We start from the raw sequence: 23,556 nt of genomic DNA, 5'->3' as shown, positions 1-23,556 counted from the left end.
ATTTTATCCTATGACAATCAAATTCTAGCACATTTTTGTTTCTATATTAATTAGTCAATTCTGAAACTGATACACAATACAAAGGACCTAGGATGGCTAAAATAATTCTGAATAAAAGAGCAAATTTGGAGGACTTTATCTGATTTCCATTTTCTAAAAAAGACTTTGTTTGTCTTCGAAAGGGAGGGACAGGGAGCAGAGAAAGCACCTCGAGCAGACTCTGCGCTTAGCTCAGAGCCAGTGTGGGCCTGGGCCTCACACCCCTGAGACAGTGACCTGAGCCCAGACCGAGAGACAGTCTGAGCCACTCAGGGCTCCCGACTTTATCTGATTTCAGCAGTTATAGCACAGCTGCCAAAATTGAGCAGAATCATGTGAGTATAAGGACAGACAGACATCAATGGAATAGAATAATCCAGAAAGAGACAACACTATCAGAGTTAACTGACTCTCAGTGAGGATGGACACATTATATTATGAGTAGATTAACAGTTTAGTAAAAAGTAATAAATGGGATAAATGCTCATTTTGTTTTAATCCTGAATGTTGTTACTCTCTGAAGCTCGTTTCTTCCTGGGCACATTGAGGATGTGGTGATCACACAGACCGCAGTCACTAATGCTTTTATCCTAATATTTATATCACTTGTTCATGGGAAAGATCCTTTCAAGCAAATAATGTGACTGTAGGCTTGAAAGCACTTAAAAACATTAGAAAATAATGACATCAACATGCTGTCCCCTTATCTTGCCGTGCCTGTAAATGTCTCTACTGCTAAATTATACATTTTTTTTTCATTATGCTCATAGTGGCTTAAATTTTGTGCACATGTAAAGCATGCTGCTTAGTTACTGTGATTAGGTATAAATATTATGGAAACAGACAGGGAAATCTCTCAAAAGTGGCCCTCTTTTTGCTGAGAACCTAATTATTTTATAGTTAACCAAGATCAGTGTGATTATTTTGAGAGATTTTTGGTTGTTTTTTATTTAATATGTGTTAATTATTTTTAATTAGTTAACATTCTGTTGACAGAATGTTATTAAGTATTTCATTATAGAAATTCATATCACTTTTTTTTTAAAGACAGAGAGAGAGTCTGCCTGACCAAGCGGGAGAGGAAGGGCAGAGGGAGAGGGAGGGACAGTCCCAAGCAGGCTCTGTGCCCACCAGGAGCCCGACAAGGGGCTCCATCTCAGGAGCCTGAGATTGCGACCTTAGCCAGAATCAAGAGTTGGATGTTTAACTGCCTGAGCCACCCAGGCGCCCCCCAAACTCATGCACTGCTGTGAGTGTGTTTCCTAGGTAAAGGGAAGATGCCATAAGTACAGGAAACATAAAATCAAAATATGGTTTATATTTTATACTAAGGCTTGAAAGGTGAAGTTTGGCATTATTTGGGAAGACCAGTGAGAACTCTGTCTCGTAAACTGCATGTTTGAGAATAAAAGCAAGCCACGTATCTCAGAGAAGAGGGACCACGACGGTGTTTAGTCTGCTGTGTAAGCACAGCTCTCCTTCTGCACATAAAGTTGTTTTATTAATTTTTTCCAAATATGTATAATTTTTGGTGTATTTTCCCATCTAATAATAGGGACATGGAATTAAGGTTAATAATTTTTTTAAAAGAAAAGTTAAGTTTGTAAAATGGCTTCAAATACATGGCTTTTAAAATGATTATCTTTCGGGTTAGTTGCTTTCTTCCTATAGCCTAAACAATATTATCTTTGAGTGTTAATTTTGGAAAAATAGCTGTAATGTAGCATGGGTAATTAGAGAATTAGATGTAAAGATCAAATTATCAAATTCTCATTCAGTTTTCTAGCCAGCCAGCCTCTCCACGTGGCTAAAAGTGTATTTAGTTTCACTGGACTTCACTGACTCAGGACCCAGGCATAAAGGCTTACACTGCCTGCTGTTTTACGGGCTGGACTGGTTGGGACTTGTGGCTTTTCGTGGGGGGTTTAGATGGGAATTTGCCCCACAGGGAATGAAAGAGCATGTTAATACTCCTCCTTTCTCTTTAACTTTATTATTTAACGTTTTGTTTGGAACCATGAAGACCTATTCAGTCATAATGAGAATCTTCTGACCGTACAGTCCTTTTCCCCATGGGCTTAGAATAGTTTCTAGGCTGACTTCAACAAATAAGGATCATTAAAAGTTAGTCTTAAGCTCTTACCCTTTGGCCCCCAATATAAGAGAAAAAGATGAAGAAAGAATAGGGGGTAAGTAAAATGACTAAAATGTGTTATGTAATTACCAATTAATTTGTTAGATATTAATTATATTATAATCATAATAAGATATTTAAAATGTGAATTCACATGTGTTATGCTCTAAATAAATCTAGGCAAAGATAATTTGGATAATTTTCTGTAAAACTTACCTATTTCTTCAGACTGGCATAATATTAATTAAATAAAGCTGGTTGGCATAAATACCAATTAAATAGGGTATCCATGTTATTTTCAGAATCCTCAAAGATAATCACTGGTATCACAAATATATTTAAATTCCAGCATGGCAAAACAAATATTTGAGTTAGTTCACATGATGCCAGCTAAATTAATCCAACTTGGAATGGAATCAGAAAACAAACGAGTTATCTCTTTTAATATTGCATGAACACTGAAATCAAGCATTTCTCTGTTCCTATCCAATGGCTACTGTCAGTAGGCAAAACAGTAAAAATGATTATTTAGCACTCTAGTCTGATATAATATTTATCTGTATATATTCATTCTTTGCCCTCATAAATTAAAACTGTAACAAGTTAATTGTGCATTAAAATTTTTCAATATAAGCTAATTATGACAATTCACGATCTAATGGAAACATATTTACAGTTGGTTATTTACAATGAGAAAGACCCTGAGGTTTCCTTGATATCTAAAATACTGTATATATATTGGTTTTTTTTAAAGACTATTTAATAAAGCATAGGAAAATTTTAAAAAGAGACTTATTACCTTCTCTTTCAAAGATGTTTTATTCTGGAAAGAATAATCTGTTGGTTTTTTTAAAAAAAAGATTTTATTTATTTATTTGACAGAGATCACAAGTAGGCAGAGAGGCAGGCAGAGAGAGAGTAAGGGAAGCAGGCTCCCAGCTGAGCAGAGAGCCCGATGCGGGGCTCGATCCCAGGACCCTGAGATCATGACCTGAGCCGAAGGCAGAGGCTTTAACCCACTGAGCCCCCCAGGCGCCCCCTAACTATTGATTTTTGGCTGAAAGGGAATATAAACCAACTTATTCCCCCAACCCCTATCTCTCTGGCTATACAACTAATTATAAACTGCCTTGACCAAAGCTTTTCTCTGCAAAACAAACGATTGTACAACAAACATCACTCAGCTTTCCTAACGTCCACTTGAGCAAATTAAAACTTCACAAATTGTGCTGATTTGCATTTCATTACTCTTCATTTAAATTAGAACATAGAATCTATACTTGAATACAGTGGGTTAAAGACAAGCGGCATTCTAGTCTTGAGTGAAGTAATTCCATTAATTCTTTGCAGTTAAACTGAAAAATATGTCACAGATATTTTTTGCTTCATTTCTCTTCTGTACTTAGAAATCATAATAAAATTTGTGATTGGGTTGAAGCAATGCAGCGGGAAAGGAATCAGGAAAGGAGACGATTCTGGTTTCTTCTTCCCCCACTGCTACTTCTCGGTAGAAATGATCTGTTCTGATATGCAAAGTGCGCTGCTGGAATTCATAGTTCACATTACCTTAATGATTTTCAGTCATTTCTTTTGAATAGCAGTTGTAGTTCACCAGGAATTCTTACTTTTGTCAGTGTGTTAGAAACTTTCGACCCTGGTTTTAAGACATTATTATGTTAAAATGTAGAGAGCCTCATATTTATTAAAAAAATTATTTAATCTTTAGAGAAAATAAGAAATTTAAGCTACTTGTTGACGTTTTGTGTGAGAATAATTTTAATGGCAATAAATACATCATCCTAGTTTGTTAAATTGGAATTTATATATAATTTATTTATATATATTGTTGTAACTGATGCACTTACTGTTTTTTCTTGCAGTTTATCCAAAGACTAGGACAGAGATAAAATTGGACAAAGGTAAACATTCATTTATATGCTAATTAGCATTTATGTAAGACACTTAGAAATTGGATTCTTAGCATTTCTTGATATGGAGTTCATCATAAATCCATATGATCTTTGAAATTGTGTTTTATTTTGTATCGATATAATGAAGCATTTAAGATAGTGTACATGGTATTTGGTAGGGAAGTCTTGGAGCACTGACACAGCATGGTATTTAGCATTAGATCGGCCAAATCCCACAGCCGTGCACATGGTATTTTACCATCTCCTGAGCAGTAACTTAGATGCTGCTGACCTCACTTTAGTTCTCAGATCCTAGTCCCTTGATAATCTCAGCACTGTGCGTCTTCCGCGAGTTACACGCAGCAGTTCCCCGAGCGGGTCTGTGTCTCCGAGCCGTGCCAGTCCTTACACAGCAGTGACCACAGACGCGTGGCAGGAGTGGTTGCTCTCACCAACATTATGCACCGTGTGTGCACACTTTTATCTTGTGATTTAAATTAATTGGTTTTAAATTTAGATTTATACTAAATAATTTTCTGATTAATGGGTTATATTAGCACATGAAAAAGTATAAAATAACTTTCTATAAATATTGTATTAATCTTTACAGAAATGTTTCATGTCCCAATTAAATGAAATTGGTTATCTGCGGTATCAAAGAATGCAGGATATTTCCAAGTAGCGGGTTTCATCCACCAAGTAAAAGATGATATCTTCGTGAAAAGAAATCCCAACATTTAAATGTTGGGGTATTTTTTTTTTAATGTGAAATTAAGAAAAAAATGTATGCAGATAAAACTAATTATAAAATTATGCTATTTAATGTATATGTAATGATTTGGAATTCAATCATTCTTTTTCTTCTACTAATTCAATTAATTTATATTTTTCCAAAAATGCAGTATTTTATTTTTACCAAAGTTATGGGCTCCACACAGTCAAAAATTGGCAGCACATAAAACATAACCGTAATCATTACAAAGCACAGTATAAATTAGTAGGTATGAGGAAGACCTCTATGGTAGACGAAGGGGCGCACCTCTGCCACCAACTAGAAGAATCACTTCTGCCATTGGAACTCCTACTTCCCTGACTATAAAATGAGCACATTAAGGAAATAGAGCCCTTTTACCTTTAACAAGTTCTAAATCAGCATTTTTAGGAGCTTTGTCAGATTGGCATTAACTTGATTAAGATAAAAAATATAACATTTCCTTAGACACAAGGTAAGAATGCTCTCCGTTCTGTGTAGGTGTATGGATTTCTTAAGCATCCTAGAATAGCGGTGATATTTAGGAGCACACCGAGGTGTCCTCAATTTTGTTCATGACCTGCTCGGTTTGTTACATTGGTTTGCTCAGCGAGATCACCACGCCTCCAGAATCCCCACTCAGGGGTTCGACTTCAGCATTTGTAGGAGATGCCACAGAAGCAGGAGAGCCCAGGATGGGAGACTGCTGTGTCAGAGCAAGAGAAAGATCGAGGGGCGACTTGAATGAACACATTCATCAAGAGTCAGGGAGGTGGGCTGGGAAGTCGCTGGGCTTAGCAGGTGGTCACAGGGCCGTCAGGGAGACGTGTAGATAGTGTCCCAGTTAGGAGCTCCTCTTCTCTCATTATTCACTGGGGTTCTATACGGATATGAGAGAACAAAGACCTCGAGTGACCTCTAAGCATACCCACTTCAGGCTAACTTCATGATAGACTTCTCAGTGTCAACACGGGGACAGTTACAGGACAGCCTCTTCGAAATAGTTTGGTTTAGGACAGTTGTCAAGTGTGCAGCCTCAAACAGAACTTAATAGTAAAACTTAATGTGGCCAGTGGAAGTTTGTTTCTCTCTAAAAATCTGTATTCTGTGCTTTAACTGAGACTCAGCCTAGAGTAAGGATTGTGTTTCAGATTTAGTACGAGTGCTACTTTACCTGGGAAATATGGGGCATGAATTTCCTGATTTGTAACCTATTTCAAACGGTAGGCCCAAGTAGAATTATTTTACAAGTGTACAATTTCAAGTTCGTCTTAAAATAAATTTTTGTCCTTAGAATGGGGCCTCATAAATAATAGCAACTTCCAATTTCTTAATTATACTTCTCAGCATAATTTCCTATTGTTTTGTATTCTTTATACGCAATGTATTTTACCTACTCTTTTTTGTTAAACATAGAATTCTTATATTCTCTGTTAGGATGATTTAAAATTTCCTACAAAGTACATACTAAGGCCAAAACAAATAAAAATGATAGCAACTGAATGTATCTTTTCCTCAATCTCTTGTAAAAAAAAGTATTACAAAAATTTAAAGAATTCGTTTTTTTCCTTGTCCCATAAATTACACTTAACCACAAATGGCCAATATGGTGATTAATAGTAACATTCACCTTGAGGAACAAGAGGCAATAAACAATAAACAAAGTAACTTTCACACTGGCAATTTGAGACGTTATAGAAGATAGATATTTTATACTACATGAAAATAGGATGTTTATTTAATAAGACAACTCTCCTAGGAGATCAGCCTTCCTGAAGTTTTGCAATTACTGCAGAAATCACTATTAAATATACACTTTTTTTTTTTTTTTTTTTTTTTTTTTAAATTGTTGTTTTTTATTTATTTGACAGAGAGAGATCACAAGTAGGCAGAGAGGCAGGCAGAGAGAGAGAGAGGAGGAAACAGGCTCCCTGCTGAGCAGAGAGCCCGATGCGGGACTTGATCCCAGGACCCTGAGATCATGACCTGAGCCGAAGGCAGCGGCTTAACCCACTGAGCCACCCAGGCGCCCTAAATATACACTTTTTATAGTAAAACCCTCCTGAGTGTTGCTTCCTTGAGATAGAACAAGTTGCTTTAAAATGTAAAAGGACACAACAGTTTGTTTTTGCCACTCGGATAATATAGTTGCAGGGAAAAGTGGGAGAGAGGGGGTCCTCGCCCAACTCAAGCTCCGTATATCTTGCCATCACCATTTTGAAAATAAGTTTAATTCTCCTCTTTACAGAGTGTGCATGTAGACAAGGCTTGTAATGTAGATCACAGTGGCACAGCTTCTGTGACAGCTGTGTTTAATCTGGTTTGGACCACTATCAAAGAATGGGCACTAGAGTTTTTTCAAAAGCCTCTCCAATCCCTGAACATGTATTTCCTTTCTGCCTTTGCTCTGTTGGAGTCACTCCAATGCTGGAAAGAAGATAAACAGGAGACACAGAGGCAGAGGATGTCATGCCTCACCTAAAACAGACTCTGGCTTAAGAATTTAGGAACTTCTAAGAATAGCCATGAAAGCTTCCATAAGCCTCAAAGCTCCTGCTCCAATATTTTTTAAAAATTGAAACCATTGTAATGAAGCAACGCATTACACTTCTTTCCCTAATGAGAATCTACACCTGAAAAATATGAAATATTCCTAGATCTTTCCTAAATGTCAATGCATGTAGGCCTAAATAAAAAAATTGAACCAAAATTTTGCCATGATAATATGTAATATTATGAATTTTTGAATATTTCTTCCAAACCAAGGGTAAAATAACAATATCTTTTACTCTTTTAACTCATGAAATAGTTGATAGTTGGTGCCCTATTAATTTATGTTGAGAAATTTAGAACTTGAAATTCCAGTAGCAACAATGTGTGCAATAGATACATCTTCCTCATTCTAAAGGTCCCAGTAGATGTAGTGGACAATTTTACTATTGTGCGGCTGTGGATAAAGTTTCGTTTTACCTTGTCCCTTTAACTGTTCATGCTTACTCTTTAAATAACTTCAACTTAGTTCTTTTGTACATTCACCCAGCATAATTCAATTATTCACAAAAAAGCATATTGCTTTCTGACATTTTGGTAATTTCCAGATAAGCCAGATTACTGCTTTTTGGATGAAGATAGTGGACTCTGTCGAGGTTATCTAACTAGGTATTTTTATAACAATGAGACAAAGAAATGTGAAGAATTCAAGTATGGTGGTTGCCTTGGCAATCAGAACAACTTCATGACCCTGGAACAATGCAAGAGAGCCTGTGAGGACTTAGGTAAGTCGCCCCCGTCTCATTTGACTTCATTTACAGGCATTCTTTCAAGAATGACGGGTCTTAAAGGATGTGCAAGCTTACCTAGACTTTCACTTCAGCCGCGCAGATGAAGATACATGACCACCCACGAAATCTGATAAAAAAGTTAGTCACTGTGTTAACTTAATAAAAAGGAACAGAAAAGTAAGAAATGTATAGAGGAACTTATTTCCATAGATTTATTTTAGGTTACATTATTTACTTTTCTTTCCTGAGACTGATTGTAGTACAACATAAGCATAAGACTAGGACTGCTGAAATCCCTTAGATTTATAATAGTTTGAAGACAAGTCGTTCTTTGGGACCTACCTCCTAAAATCAATCCGCTTTACCTGAGCTTGAAATTTATTAAAGGATTGGCTTAGACTTTGACTGTTAACTCTTTTAAACCAAGAACTACAAAGTTACTCACAGAAATATGATCTTATTAAATGATACGGATAAATAGGAAAATTTATTGTTTACTAATTTAACATAGCAATGTGCATAAAATTTCTAGAAGTCCACTCTTTTTTTTTTTTTTTTAAGATTTATTTATTTATTTGAGTGAGAGTGTGCGTGCGCGCCCCTGTGCACATGACCTGGTGGGGAGACAGAGGGAGAGAACCTTGAAGCGGACTCCCCACCTAGCACAGAACCCAACGGGGCTCCCCTTCAAGACTCATGAGATCTGACCTAAACCGACACCAAGAGTCTCGGCGGACTAAGGCGCCGGTGTCCGTAGAGGTCGACTCTCCCTCCTCCTCCTGCCTCTCCTCTTCCTCCTCCCACTCCTCCCTTTGTTTCTCCTTCTTCCTCTTCTTCTTCTTCTTCTTTTTTTTTTTAAGATTTAATTTATTTAACAAGAAACAGCACAAGCAGGGGGAGCAGGAGAAGGGAAGCAGGCTCCCCACTGAGCAGGGAGCCCAAAACAGGGCTTGACCCCAGGACCCTGGGATCATGACTGAGCCACCCAGGTGCCCTGATGTCTCCTCTTCTTATCACACCTGCTGAGCCTTGCTCTGTGTGTGTAATCATGGACTTGCAACACTGTTGCATTTTCATGGTGTGTTTTTCGCAGGGCAAGTTCTTCAGTTGGAACAACCCCTGCATAATACAGTCATATCTGACTCCACAGATAACACACTGCCCATTAATTCTGGAGGCAGCATGACGCCGCTCGATTTGACGAATAACGTAACCCCGGTTGATTCTGTGAATGACTCCGTGGCTCCCCAGCCTACCGAGGCTCCCAGCTTTTTGGGTAAGAATTCCTTTTTTTTTAATTGCTCCCCCCAAAATATTATGGTAACAATAGAAGTAGAATGTATATTAGAAGTTTGTTTTTGTTTTTGTTTTTTTAAATATGCTCTCGTTATAATAGGTGTGTTGAGATACTGAAATTCAAAATGTTTGTCTTCGATCCTGAAAGGGGGATCATTTTCCTCTTTTAAAGTATGCTTTGAGGGAGGCTTTTGATTATATATCACATGAAAGCTTTCCTATGATGTTTAACTCTGCCAAATTTATCTTATAAAATAATGTTGAGAACTCTCAGCATCAACGTCTGGTGATAAATGATTATGAAGGCCGTGTTGTGTCAGAGGCAGCGCGGGGCTCTTTGAGCCTGACGCTGGGCAAGGTCTCAGGTGTCCAGTCACAGGACACATTAGGAATTTGTTGAATAACCATCACCAAAGGTTATGTCACTCTGAAGGGAATTGTCCTTTGGATTTCTACAAGATTCTTTTCTGGGCTATCCCCTATCAATGTATTTTTCAAATTTAAGTAGACATAGAGGAAATATGCCCGCAATAAATGCAGAGCAGGAAAATAGTAAAAAATATTGGAATACAGAACTGGAAACCACAAATATGTAGGCAGTTAAAAATAACCAAGAGAGCTTGAGGTTAACAGGATAATTATAAGGTCCCACCTAAATTTTAAAAAATCACATGTGCTCTTTCACACACTGGAGATTTTGCTTCGACGCAGTCCGCGAGCAAGTTTTAAATGTCAAGTTGAGGAGAGTTGAGAGAGTTCTGTAGCTCGTACAGCTGTGGCCCTCGGGTAAGAGAGACAGTGTGTGCAGCAGGGTTCCCACGGCAGGTGTGTCAGAATCGGTGGGGACAGTCTCCAGCGTCCCCCATTACAACCAGCACATCAGCAGGCAGGGGGGGAGTGGCTGTGCCGGACAGATGGAGAGGAGTGGTGGCTGTGCCCTGTCCCTGCCCCTGCCCCTGTCCCTGTCCCTGTCCCGAGGGAGGGATGTAAATGCTACGCTCGGTGCCACAGGGACCATGTCACGTCTGTGGGCTTTGCTTCTGCCCCGAATGGCAGCCCTGAGAGGCCCCAGGGAGAACTGGAAGGGTGTGTGCAGGAGCACCGGGCGGTGTGAGTGGGAGAGGCCGAGAGGGAACTCGCACCTGTTGTCCGCGCGTGGCGCTGCCCTGCAAGGGAACATCAGGTGTCCATCCTCGCCCCTGTCCGTGCGGTGCAGACCCTCCTGCCCACGTCCCTGCCCTTCCGTGCTGCCTCAACTCAGCCTCAGAAGCAGGATTAGTTTGTGAAATCTGGAGTATAAGGTTTCTTTGGTAAAGTGTTTTTTTTAATGTGAGGTCTTAAGAAATCAGTGGGTTCCATAGGAATTAAATTCCCGAAATTGCAGGCATTCAAGCCGTGTCCAGCAGCCTGTGAGGTGTCCTAAGGGCCCTGCAGAACTTCAGAGGGAGTTTGAAAACTGTGTGTTCAAAGGCCTTCGGGGCCTCAGATGAGAGTCTGTAACCAGGGCAGCGAGTCCAATGCCTGATGAGTTACGTCTAGTTTTCAAACGCTACTTTGTTTGTAATAATGATAATAGTAAATATCTTGGTAATTCTGATTTATTATCTGTGAAATTAAGTAATTTCATTGCATTGTTTCTTTGTGTCCTTCCAGCCCTGTGTCTTTCAGTGACATTTTTTTTATCCGGCTAAGTGTGCCATGTTGAAAAGTGCGCTAAACCTTACTGTGTGAAAGATGGGAAAGTTTAGAGTAACAAACTTAATGCATTTAAAAAGACATGTGATACGATATGTCTACTAATAAAATCATGCATGAAATCAGTTTTCAATATGTTTCAATATTTTTTGTTTGGAATGCTTCACTAATTCAAATAGAGGTCTGTATTGATTTATCATAATGAATCAGTTATGAGATGGAATAAGTTATGAGAAAGTTTTGCCTTAAACTTTTATCAAGTATAAAAATCATGATTTTGGCATGCACATGGCCAAAATAGAAAGGAGGAGACAAAATAAGTGTGAGATGATAAATCAGTTTTAAATACTGTCTGATAAATATCCTAGGTTTTTATGTAGTTGTACAATGAAAAGTGTAAAAAAAAAACCCAAATTAATGGTTATAACAGAAAATTACTAAGGAAACAGTAAAAATTCACAACATGAATTTAAAAGAAAATAAGATTAAGAGGATTTTTATTTAAAACAACAGACATTTAATTCTTTCATAGTAAGTGCATTTAAAATTAGGGAAACCTTTCTCCTTTCTTTGTCTAGAGAATTATTTCATTTTCTATTACATGTAAATGCCTCAAGGCTTCAATTCCTCTATTCAATTCCTCTAGCCAATCTGACTCCTTTTCTTTCTCTTCTAGAGTATTCATTTCTCATTCTTTTGTTTTGTAACATTCCTGAGCTAAAGCATGAAACAATATTGCAATAGCGACTAGAAGCAGTTTGAGGCTAACGGGAAAGGGGACAATGCAGCTGTGCCCTCAGGCTTCCTAAGATCCACTCAATTCCGTGTCCCTCCCGTCCGAGGTGGGGAAGGTGGAAATGCAGCTGTTGCTCTTCACCAAGACCCAGAAGAGCCCTCCTCCACCTCATCCAAGGTCAGAGGGAAGGTGTGCCCCCATTTTGCCTGTACGCAGACTAGCCCTTTCCTACTCCACCAAAGGCTTTTGCTGAGGTCTATGAAGACACTGTTGATATTCCAGCTCAAAAATAATTACATCTGTCAGTGCTTGCGATTATATTAGCATAATTTAAGAAATATGTTTTAAGAAATATGTTTCTATGTTTCTGTAAAACCTTGTTGTTCAAGGTTTTGGCAAATGTATAAGGTTCTCCGTATTACTTTCTTTTGAAAAGACGTAAGTTGTTTTAATTGTGATTCCATGTGTAGGAATAATAACATACCCCACAACAAAAATAGGATAGCATTCATTTAAAATTCTTTCCATTAAATAGCAATCCTTAGGCAGAGTATTTGAATATTCCAAAAATGTAGCTAGACTGTGCTATCGTTATGAAGGAGAACATTTGTAAACATAATTTTAATGTTTCTCTTCACGATGATAGTAGGAAAACCTTTTAGAAGTTTTGTTTGATGTTTATCCTTAACTACCAGGAAATTGCATGTAAGCTTGAGAATGTTTTTCCCAGTGAGCCTCCTTGACTGGAGATATTGGAATGCCAAGCCCAACTAAGCTTTAATTTTCTCCTTTTATTTCCAGATTGTGTTATTGGTAGGCTATATAGGGGATCTCAAAGATTGAGTCTCGCTGTTCCTTAAGGAGATTTTTAAACATCTTTTGTAAACTCATCCTTATGTGCAAGTATTTGAGTTTGGATGGGCTGAAGTAATGAGTATATCAACGTAGGTAAAACAAATGCTTGTTCTCACCATGTGTGTGAGAGAAACCCGTGTAAAGCCCCCCTCTAAACATGTGTACGTCTGTACTTCATCTTCAGAATGAAAAACTACCACAGTTAGTTTTCTTGACTCTTCCTTTGGGACTAGCACAATAGTCCAGTAGGTCGAAGACTCTGAGCCTGAAGAGTTGGGCTCAAATCCCCATTCTTCCACTTGTTGCTGTGCAACCTTGAGTTACGTCTTAGCCTCTCCAAACCTGAATTTCCCACTCTCCAGTGAGGATGGCAGTAATGCAGTTCTCTCTTTCTAAGTTTTGCTGTGAGGTGAAATCAGCCCATATACAAGGTACACTAAGCACAGAGCGGTACCCACTCCACGCCACGTAAGTGTCCCTCACTGCTATTACCTGGGGACCCAGAGCAACACCCGCAACGTCCTTGGACTTCATTTCTCACCTGCAAAGCAACGGTCTCTAAGTTCCTCTTCGCAGAAGTTGGTATTTCAGACACTCGTAAGATCTCTACTTCCTCAGCTAAGCGGATCGGTCCACATAAGGTCACAAAACCACAATTAACCTTCAGAAGAGAAAGGACAAGAGACCTAAATTCATACAGAGATGGAAACTTACACAGTTCAGATATGTTTAGTGGAAACAAGTTGAGATTATTGTCATACAGAAGTATGACGGGGCTTTGAAGCCAAAAGAACTTTGTGTGGCTTTTCTTTGTCTTCTGAAAACTTGCAGCTTTCCAAACTTTCAGAGTTCTGCCCCCATTTCTGGCTGTTTCAGTTTGAGCACTTGTCTCCTCTGATCACCCTCTCCTTCTAGTCCGTCCTTCTGTTGTTTTTCTAATGAAATGTTCACTCCTGTCTTCTCCGTTTTCAGTCTACCTGTTTTGTTTGTTCAGAATGTCAGTCTTGTGGGTTTCGATGGTCTCCATCTGATGTCATCAAATAGGGACACTGATGAAAATGAAAGGGAATGCCAAAAAAAAAAAAAAAAGATCTATTTGGAATAAATATATATATTGACAGAAAACTAGGTCTGTCATTTTGGTGGATAGATAAAATAGATTTATTTTTAAAGTATTTCTATTTTCAAAAAATCACATATGTGTTGGGATATGATCTACCAAAAAAAAAAAAAAAAAAAAAAAAACCTGAGCTTGGACCAATACTGGCTCAGGCAACCCAGATGTCATCAACCTCAGACAGGTACCAAGGAGATCAGATATACCATATATATTAATACGTACTCATATATCACATGTGTTCAATACGACATTTCCTATAGGTTTGCATATAGACACATGCACATGTATGTATATGTGCACAGTACATGCGTACACATGCCTATGTCCACGGAGGGACAGAAAAGACAGAGAACAAGGGGTCATGCAGCGTTCCTGACATCGCTGTTCTACTCGTACTCATCCGTTATGTTGGGGTCAGAGTATCTTAGTCGAGCAAGTTCACATTTCTTTTCCATTAGAGGAAAATAAATTAAAACCTTTACAGATAGACTCTTTCTGTGGTAATTTAGCCTCATTCCCTTGTCTTAGATTTTTCTGCATTATCTGCTACCCCTCTAACTGTCCCAGATTTTTTTTTTTAAAGATTTTATTTATTTATTTGACAGAGAGAGATCACAAGCAGACAGAGAGGCAGGCAGAGAGAGGGGGAAGCAGGCTTCCCGCTGAGCAGAGAGCCCGATGTGGGGCTCGATCCCAGGACCCTGAGATCATGACCTGAGCTGAAGGCAGAGGCTTAACCCACTGAGCCACCCAGGCACCCTGTCCCAGATTTTTGTCTCACTAAATACAAAGTATTTTTGTCCCTTCTGAACGGACACTGTCATTAAGTAGAACTCATTTACTCTGTTATTAGTAAACATGAGTTATCCATTCTTAGGGCTCCTGATGTTTTGTTCGGCTTCTCCTTACTGAAAGCCACGGCCCTCTGCATGGAGCCTGCGTTCTGCCCCCGAGGAAGCCTTCGTCCCTCCTTTTCTCCTGGCCTCCTGTGCTGGTTCCCCTCATGCTTCTGTGACTGGATGTTGTCTTAGCTCGCCTCATTGGCTACATTACACGTCTTTTGAGGGAAGAGACCATTTGTTATACGCTTTGCAGATCTTCCCTCCTTTGTATTCAGGTCAGTGTTACACTAGGACAGGAGGCTCACGATTTTTATCTGTGACTTGTGACCCCCAGTTACAGAACAGACAGTGGTGGGAAGCACGTCTTTCCGCCCACCTTCTGTGTCCATGCGTCCATGTCCGTTTGAGGAGAAGTCAGAATTTTGTGCACATTTTAATATTTCTGCTTTATATCGTATATGTGATGCCTTTGATAACATGCCATTAATAAAGTTTTAATATTTATGTGAACATAGTAATACAGTCCTCTCAATAGAGCTCATTGGTAAATATCTATCAAAGAAAAGCTAATGTTCTCAACTGTTCATACTAATTCTGGGCTCTTTTTTTGTTTAAAGGAATTATTTGTTTATTTTTCTGCGATTTTTAAATTTAAAGGCAATGTAGTTAACATATAGTATATTATTAATTTCAGGGGTTAATTTTGTGATTCATCAGTTGCATGTGATTCTGGGCTTTTTGAATGGACCTGACCCGTTGATTAAAAAAGTGATTCGGGGCACCTGGGTGCTCAGTCGGTTAAGCATCCGACTCCCGATCTCGGCTCAGGTCGTGACCTCAGAGTCCTGCACTCAGCGGGCTCTGCTTAAGACTCCGTCTCCTTTCCACCTGCCCCTCCCCCTGCTGGCTTCCTCTCCCTAAAATAAATCTTTTTTAAAAAGTGATTTCTTTTCCTGGTTCTCATGGTGTCTTTACTTCTCTGCGTCAACTCGTCGTAGCTGCTTTGGGACTACATCAGCTATAGGTTTCGAAAAAAACACAAAGTCTTGTGATAGACTTCAAAACCCAGCCAGTCAGTCTCCCACCTGGTCTCTGACAGAAAAAAAAAAAAATCACCTAAATATTGGACCTAGTCCGTATTTCTTCCGGCCGCCACGAAGTCAAGGGAAAATGATTGTGTATCATTCTTCAAGCCACTTGGGTACCTGAGGTGCTCTCGCTCCTGCCTGTACTCAAGGTATAACCTACAGGCCAGATTCCACATACATGTGGGAAAAATGGAGAGAAAAGAAAACATAAACATAAAACAGACGTAGATACACATGCATATACATACACATGTATCTTTTAAAAAAGTTCTGGTTATCATTGGCCTTTTGGAAGAGACGTTATAGAAACTGACTGAAGGAAAGTAAAATGAAAGCCGTCGCTGAAACAGTTACTTTATAGATTTTCGAGAAAACAGTCACCTGTTGTGTCTCTGACAGCCACCAGAAGTGTCTGCAAAGAAAATACCCCTTCGTCCAGCTCCGCAGTTCGCTGCTGGCCTGTCAACAATTCTGAAAATCCCCTTCATCAAAAACTCACTTCAACGTCCTCCCAAAGCACCCTCTTTCTCCTGTGCTTCCCTCATGGAAATACGCCTGCTTGGTGACACTGGTGCCTCACACGGGTACTGGCAAGCTGGCTTTCTAAAATAGGTCCCTTGTGGAGACGACCCGTTAGAGCCGGAAGACCGTCTACTTCCTGGCAGCAGAGCCGCTGAGAAACAACCCCGTAGCACCTTCCCTCTGCCGGCACTGCTGCCAGCCGGACACAGTCACCCTGGGTGACCACTGGCCGCTTTGGCTAATCCTTTTCTTCCTGGGCCGTCTCTGCTTTCAACAAGGATACGCTCTCTTGCACAGGTCATGGGAGTCCTCCAGAGCAGTGTTCCTGAACTTTCCTTAAAAGGAAAAAACAGACTCTAATGGATGAATTAAATTCTTTTGTATGACACTAATCATATATGGGCGAGTAAAATACTGTGTCTCATTAAGCATCTGACCATTATAAACTGTCGGTCAAAACTCGCAAATGAACACAAGCTGCAAACTAACGAATTAACAAGTTTAACTGGACGGTACTTTCTAATTGAGATAAGGTGACCTACAGCACTGTTCGCTCACAGTGACCTGACATTCATATTTGTCATAGCGACCACCTGCCCCCACGCAGAGTCACTCCAGTACCCCTCATCCTCCCCGTGCTGTGCATGCACGACCCACCATAGGACGGAGACTTCCCGCGGCTCGAGTGCGCCCACACTTGTGGACTCCTCCGTCCCCATGCCCTCCCAGAGCCATAAGTTTGTTCTCTGTATTTGTGTTTTGTTTTGTTTTGTTTTTAGATTCCAATATAGTGAAATCATATGCAATTTGACTTTTCAGACTTATTTGGCATAGTACCCTCTAGGTTCAAGCATGGTCTCACCGATGGCAACAGCTCATTCCTTTTGTGGCTGAGCGATATTCTGTGGGGTGTACGTGTGTGCTGTCCGTTTGTCCACCGAAGGACGTCTGTGCCGCTGCATAGCTCGCTGCCCTCAGTAACACTGCCATGAATGCAGGGCACACGTATCTTTTCTTTAAATTAGTGTGTTTGCTTTCTTTGAATACTCAGCAGCAGAATTATTGGATCATATGGTAGTTCTATTCTTAATTTTTTGAGGAGCCTTCATAATTTTTTCCGAAGTGCCTGCATCAATACACACTCCCATTGGGAGCACTTGCGGGTTCCTTTTCCACCACATTCTTGCCAACACTTGTTGTTTCTTGTCTCCCGATACTCGCTATTCTGACAGGTGTAAGGTGGTATCACTGTGGCTGTGATTTGCATTTCCCTGAGGACTAGTAACGTTGAGCCTCTTTTCATGTATTTGTTCGACATCTGTAGGTCTTCTTAGGAAAAATGTCTATCAGGTTATCTCATTTTTAAATGGAATTGCTAATTGGGTGTTGAACTGTACAAGTTCTTTACACATTTTGGATAGTCCCACTTTTCAGATGCCTCATTTGCACATGGAATCTCCCATCCCACAGGATGCCTCTCCGTCTTGCTAGTTGTCTTGTTCACTGTTCAGAAGCTTTTTAGTTTGATGTAATCCCACTTGTTTATTTTTGCTTTCGTTGCTTTTGCCTGAGGAGACAGACTCCTACATATTGCTAAGACCAATGCCCAAGAATTCACAGCCTGTTTTCTTTCAGGAATTTATGGTTCCAGGTCTTACATTGAGATTAACCCATTTTGAGTTTTAGATATGGTGAAGAAAGGGTCCAGTTTTATTATTTTGCATGAGCTGACCAGTTGCCCCAAAACCATTTATTGCAAAAACAGTCTTTTCCCCATTGTATGTCCTTCCCTCCTTTGTCGTTGACAAACTGACCAGATACGTTTGGGTTTATCACTGGGCTCTTTCGTTCCGTGGACCTGTGTGGCACAGCCCTATTATCACAGGAATTTGGTATTGACTGCTCCAGAGCAGGTTAGGAATGAGGAACGGGTTAGAAAAGCCTGTGCTACTCTATATTGTAATTCTCTGACTGCCCTACTTCTATTTGAATAATGACCAATCTGTGCAGGAGAGAGTTTAAAAAGCACTTTTATAAAACATATCAATTAGGAAAATCTGACCTCTATCTTTTCTTGAGACACGGCGGGACGTGGTTTCTAGTCTTCTCACTTCTTCCCGCTATTAAAAGGAGAGCCGGCTGGCCAGTGCACATGGGCTCACAGGGCGCACAAACACCGGGAACTTCGGTCTCTTTGCAGAATCGGTCCAGGTTACTATGCAAATGCAGTAATTCCTGCCTTTCATATCTGAGCTCTTTGAATACTGTTCGGCTCAGCACTCCTACGCCCAAGACTTGTTTCCAGTTTCTTCATTTGATGACTTATTTGGATGAGGTATCTTTTTCCTGTTCAAACTTGATAAACTCCGACTTCATGCATGTAACTTAGGGTAAGAAATACAGAAGACATTCTGAGCCCGAGTTGCAAAGGAGACAGAATTTGGAAACTGGATATAAAAGGGAAGTTACGACAGCTTTCTCTTTATCTGATAATTATTAAGTTGTCTTTGCTCGGTTATTTTTATTTTCTAGGTAGTTTTTGGAGGACACCTTATGGTGGTTAAGAGCATTGGCTTATGGATGGAAAGATATGGGTTTAAATTCCTCCTACTCGCCAGGTCTTTTTGTGGACTTGAAAGAATCACACAACTCTTGGCCAAGTTCCTCACTTGTTATCTATGGAGAGCAATAGCTCACAAAGTTGCTGATGATTATGGAAAATGTAAAATTCTTATCCCCATGTTCAACATGCAGTGAGGACTCAGAACTGTTAATATCTGAAGGTTTTGATCATGATTACGCAGTGTCAGTGGAGGTTTATAACTGAGCAGGGGTTTTATTTTATACATTTTATCAGTGATAATTATTACATGTAACTAAAGCCTGTAACCTTGACCTGAAGTATCTTCATTCAATAGTCATAATACTATGACTATCTGAAGTAAAATTAAGCCCTTCTAAAATCCAGATGTGATTATAAAACACCAATGCACATTTCGTGTCTTTGGACTGGATACCCTGATGGGAGGTCTTGAAAACCTGTGTTTTTTTTTTTTTTTTTCATTTTATTTTATTTTCATTTTTTTATTTTTTATAAACATATAATATATTTTTAGCCCCAGGGGTACAGGTCTGTGAATCGCCAGGTTTACACACTACACAGCACTCACCATAGCACATACCCTCCCCCATGTCCATAACCCCACCCCCCTTCTCCGGTGTTTCTAATCGTATCCTATGACCTGAGGCATAAATCTGTTATACTTCTTAATGTCAGTTCAGTTCAACAAATCCTGAGTGACTCTCTAGGATGGGGATCGTCACAGGAACGGGGAGTCTGAATAAAAAATAAGAAAGCTGGTGTTGTTCCTTACAGGCTCACCTGTGAAGTGGGGTGAGGGACAGGTGTGGAGATGACGTCAGTGCCTACGCTCCGTGCTAAGACGGAGAGCTGCACGGGCGGTGTGGGGCACAGAGCGTGGTATAGCACTTCCATTGAAGGGTGTCAGAATTAAAACTTCATCTTTTCCTAAACCTGTGTTCTATCTTTATCTAACTTCTTGGATTTATTCTTTTAGATGCTGGCTAATGCACAAGCACAGTTCACAATTCTGTCTTCTCAGGGATTTTTCTAGGTAAAGCTACAATGAAAGAAAGCCATGATGAAACTGTAAATTATAAAACTGCTATGACTACGTTTCATACTATAATTTATTTCATAACATACTGAAAGTATTCCATCTTCTGAGTTGACCGTCTAAAAATACCAGAACGGTGGTCTTTCCAGCTCCCTCCCTGCCAGAGGCCGTGCAGCGCTTGGTTTCCTACACTTCCTCTGCACCTGCCTCGGCTGGGGTCTCCAGGTCTCCTGCAGGACTCAGCCTCCACAGGCCTGGTGGAGCTTGCTTCACATATCAAGAAAGAACACAGCTGTGTTTTTCATCCTTCAATACTTTAAGTTGTTCATGCATGTCTATATCATAAACCCAAGTCTATAGTAATCAGAAACCTTCCGAATTTGGCCCAGATCTACTCTCCCAGCCCGGCACCTACTACACCCTCTCCAGAGAGCCTGGGCTTTGCAAAGTGCCCCACACTAGGAATATTCTGACTCTTGTCCTTTCCTTTTCTCATGTTCCTCTCTATCTCTTCCACTTGTTAAAATTTCTTTCTTCCTTGAAAGCTGCTCAAGGGTCTAAGTAAATGTTAATTTTCACCTTTACTAAAGTCTTACAGGGTCTTCAATTGTACAGCCGTCTAAGGAAGAATTTTTCTGATTATAAGACAATTATCTCAGGATAAATTATACTCATATAGCAGCATCATAGTTTGTAATTTTACCGTGGATTGCTTGCTTGATGGCTTTATTTAGAAAAACCCTTGGATAAAGATAACTTTGTGAGCTCTGTCCACAGAGTAGGCAGTATCCGGGCACAGAAGTCCAACACAGTGGACACCAGCACAGCTTCTCTTTCTTTTTAACCTTGGAGCTTCCTGTTGGGACAAGGCGTCTCACAGTCTATTCCCCCATGACCTTTCAGTTTTGACTGTCCTAGAAGCCCGCTTCTTACATTTCAATCTCAGCTGGTTACTGTGCACAGGGACAGAGAGGAAAAAAGTTCACAGTACTCCTGTTCCCATGCCCCGCTGGCTTTCCCTGCAATATGGAACGCCAGTCTCTGCCCATTTCACACCAGCTTTCCCATGTGAGTGAACGGAGATACTGCTTTTCCCGCAGTACAGAATCACTCTCTGTAAGTAGTGTCTTCACAGGTGACAGGGATACTCTCTACTTCTCACCACAGCAGATTCCCAATCTCCAGCCTTTTCCTTATGACCTCAGGACTCTGGGGTGAATATAAAAATATTTTGCTTATATAATCCTATTTCTAACATGTGTTATTTTATAATTTTAATATTAGACAAATTGAAAAAATAGAAAAGAAAAAGACAACTGGCCATATTTGCATTTCACAAACAAAATCACTGTCAACATTCTAGCATATTTCCTTTTCGCATTTCTTTGCTGTTTTTGTTCCCTACCACATCATGAAGTAAATAAAATATAGACTGAAGGTAGCTTCTGGAGAATCCCTAACAGTATAGAATAAACAGCGTAGTAGTGTCTGTTCTGGGGAGTTGCAACCTTGAGCACTGCTAAGGTCCCTATGTAATAAAAACGTCTCTCCAGGAATCATCTGCTCTTGTGGGTATGAGAAGAGAAGAGTGAATGTAATTAAATGCATTGCCCACGTTTTATTTAGCAGTTGTTCAGGCACCTTTAAACATCATTGTGGAAGTATAAATTTATATAAACTTTTAGTGGAAAATTTGGCAGCATCTACAAAATTATCAATCGTGTATGGCTTTTGCACAATTCTTTTTTTTTAAGTTATTTTTAGAAGACTTTATTGATCTATTTGACAGAGAGAGCACGAGCAGGGGGAGCGGCAGGCAGAGGGAGAGGGAGAAGCAGGCTCCCTGCTGAGGGGGAGCCCCCGATGTGGAGCTTGATTACAGGACCCCAGGGTCAGGACCTCAGCCGAAGGCAGACGCTTCAGGACTGAGTCACCCGGCCACCCCACAATTCTGATTTTAGAAAGATCTTTAGAAATATCTGAACCTGTGTACAAGAATGCTCACGAGCCATCAATAGGAGCTGAAAACAAGAATCCACATGAGTCGTGGTTGACTAGACACACTGGACTCAGTTCAAGAGACGAGCACTGCGCTTATTAACAAGAAGGTGGATATGAGCAAATACTGAAACAGTCACAAAATACTAGTAAGTACAGGACGACACAGAGTGGTACGCTCGTATCCGTTTGCCTGGGAAAGCAATTTGAAACATTGACAACAGTTAAGGGACAAGGGTCAAATTAGAGAGAACTTTTGTTTTATATTTGTTATACTTTTGCATTAATTCAGTGTCTTACAATGATAAATTATAATTAGAAAGTTAAAGTCTTTATATTTTTCTTTACTAGAAAATTATGGGGGAAAAGAACATATTATTCAAAGGAAAGATTTGTTATTCAATTCCTTAAAACAATCTCAGAAGACAAAACATTTCTCAGCAAGTCATGGGGTGATTCATAGATCCTAAATTGGTTGGTAAAATAAAAGCCTAAATGTTAGGTATGTAAAATGGGAACAGGAAGACAGCACGGTAGGACTCAGAGTGACTACAAAATTTGAAGTTTCAGTATAAGTTTTGGAGAAAACTTACATAAACCACTGTGAATAGAAGACTGATTTTGTAGTGCGCCCTCCAGTTTAGCAGAAACACTAGATCATGGCAGTTCCTGGCAGCATGTAGCGGAGCCTGAACTCTGAAAACTGTCCTAGAGCCTCTAAGTGGAAGCCATCCAAGTTGTTATTAATGGCAAGATCAAGACAGAATGCATTTGGTTATTAAATTACCTTTGGAAAATGAACAGAAGTCAGGTTAGTATCTTTTTATTCTATCTTAAATACCTGTGAATAATTATAATCTAGACCAAAAAAAACTACATTGTGTAACTACTTCAAAACCTTTATATTTTCTTTCATTATAGATATCCTTGTCTGGATTTTGAATAGGTGAGTGCTTATGTTTCTCTAGAGTGTGTGTTACTTGAAAACAGCCAAGCTTACCTCCCCACGGGGGCAAGAACCCCTGTTTCCTCACCTTTGGAGATGATAATCAAGGACTCAAAAAATCATTAGAACGACAATGTCCTTGAAAAGCCGTCTGCTTCATTATTTTAGTCATAGGTTGTTGTCTATGCCAGCGTAATCTGATGATAGTCTTCTTTTTTTTTTTTAAGAGAGGGAGAGGGAGGGGGATGGGAGAGGGTCGAGGGAGAGGAAGAGAGAGAATCCCAAGAGGCTCCTGCCCAGTATAGAGCCCAACGTGGGGCTCAGTCTCACAACCCTGAGATCATGACCTGAGCTGAAATCCAGAGTCGAATGCTTAACTGACGGAGCCGCCAGGGGCACCAATCCAATGATAGTCTTAACTACTTGGAGTTCAAATGATTTTAGGAGAATTGTATTAAAAACTTTTAAAAGTTAACTGTAATACAACATTCTTACTAATTAATTTCAAATTTTAACCCACTATCAAAATACTTGTATTTTTAGAGCTACAAATCATAATAATTATCTGAGTCAACACCGAGTTAGATTTGATAATCTGTGTAGACAGTGATTAAAATCAAGGCAAAAAAAGTGAAACAAGTGAACAACCACGAGACTCCAATGGCATCTGTGTGGGCCAACTGCCTGTTTGCCTTCAAGCTAATC

The 23,556-nt window shown here is 39.8% G+C and overlaps 1 protein-coding gene across 11 annotated transcripts in view; it reads left to right on the top strand.

Moving 5' to 3' along the window:
• Positions 1 to 23,556, top strand: part of TFPI (tissue factor pathway inhibitor) — a 99,367-nt gene that overhangs the window by 69,878 nt on the left and 5,933 nt on the right. For 6 of the 11 annotated variants that reach the window (XM_045086447.1, XM_013061879.2, XM_013061881.2 and 3 more), the window contains 3 exons: positions 4,054 to 4,092; positions 7,933 to 8,109; positions 9,209 to 9,391. In XM_045086447.1, the coding sequence (XP_044942382.1) occupies positions 4,054 to 4,092; positions 7,933 to 8,109; positions 9,209 to 9,391 (399 nt within the window). Of the gene's footprint in view, positions 1 to 4,053; positions 4,093 to 7,932; positions 8,110 to 9,208; positions 9,392 to 11,064; positions 11,240 to 14,694; positions 15,604 to 22,826; positions 22,852 to 23,556 lie in introns of those variants that run through there. The other 5 variants (XM_045086449.1, XM_045086451.1, XM_013061884.2 and 2 more) reach the window with 4 other exon arrangements.

Source organism: Mustela putorius, unplaced genomic scaffold, assembly GCF_011764305.1.
Source record: "Mustela putorius furo isolate JIRA1106 unplaced genomic scaffold, ASM1176430v1.1 tig00000992_pilon_pilon_pilon, whole genome shotgun sequence".
Classification (NCBI taxonomy): Eukaryota; Metazoa; Chordata; class Mammalia; order Carnivora; family Mustelidae; genus Mustela; species Mustela putorius.
The sequence above is the reverse complement of the archived record's forward strand: the minus strand, read 5'-3'. Positions and strand labels throughout refer to the sequence as shown.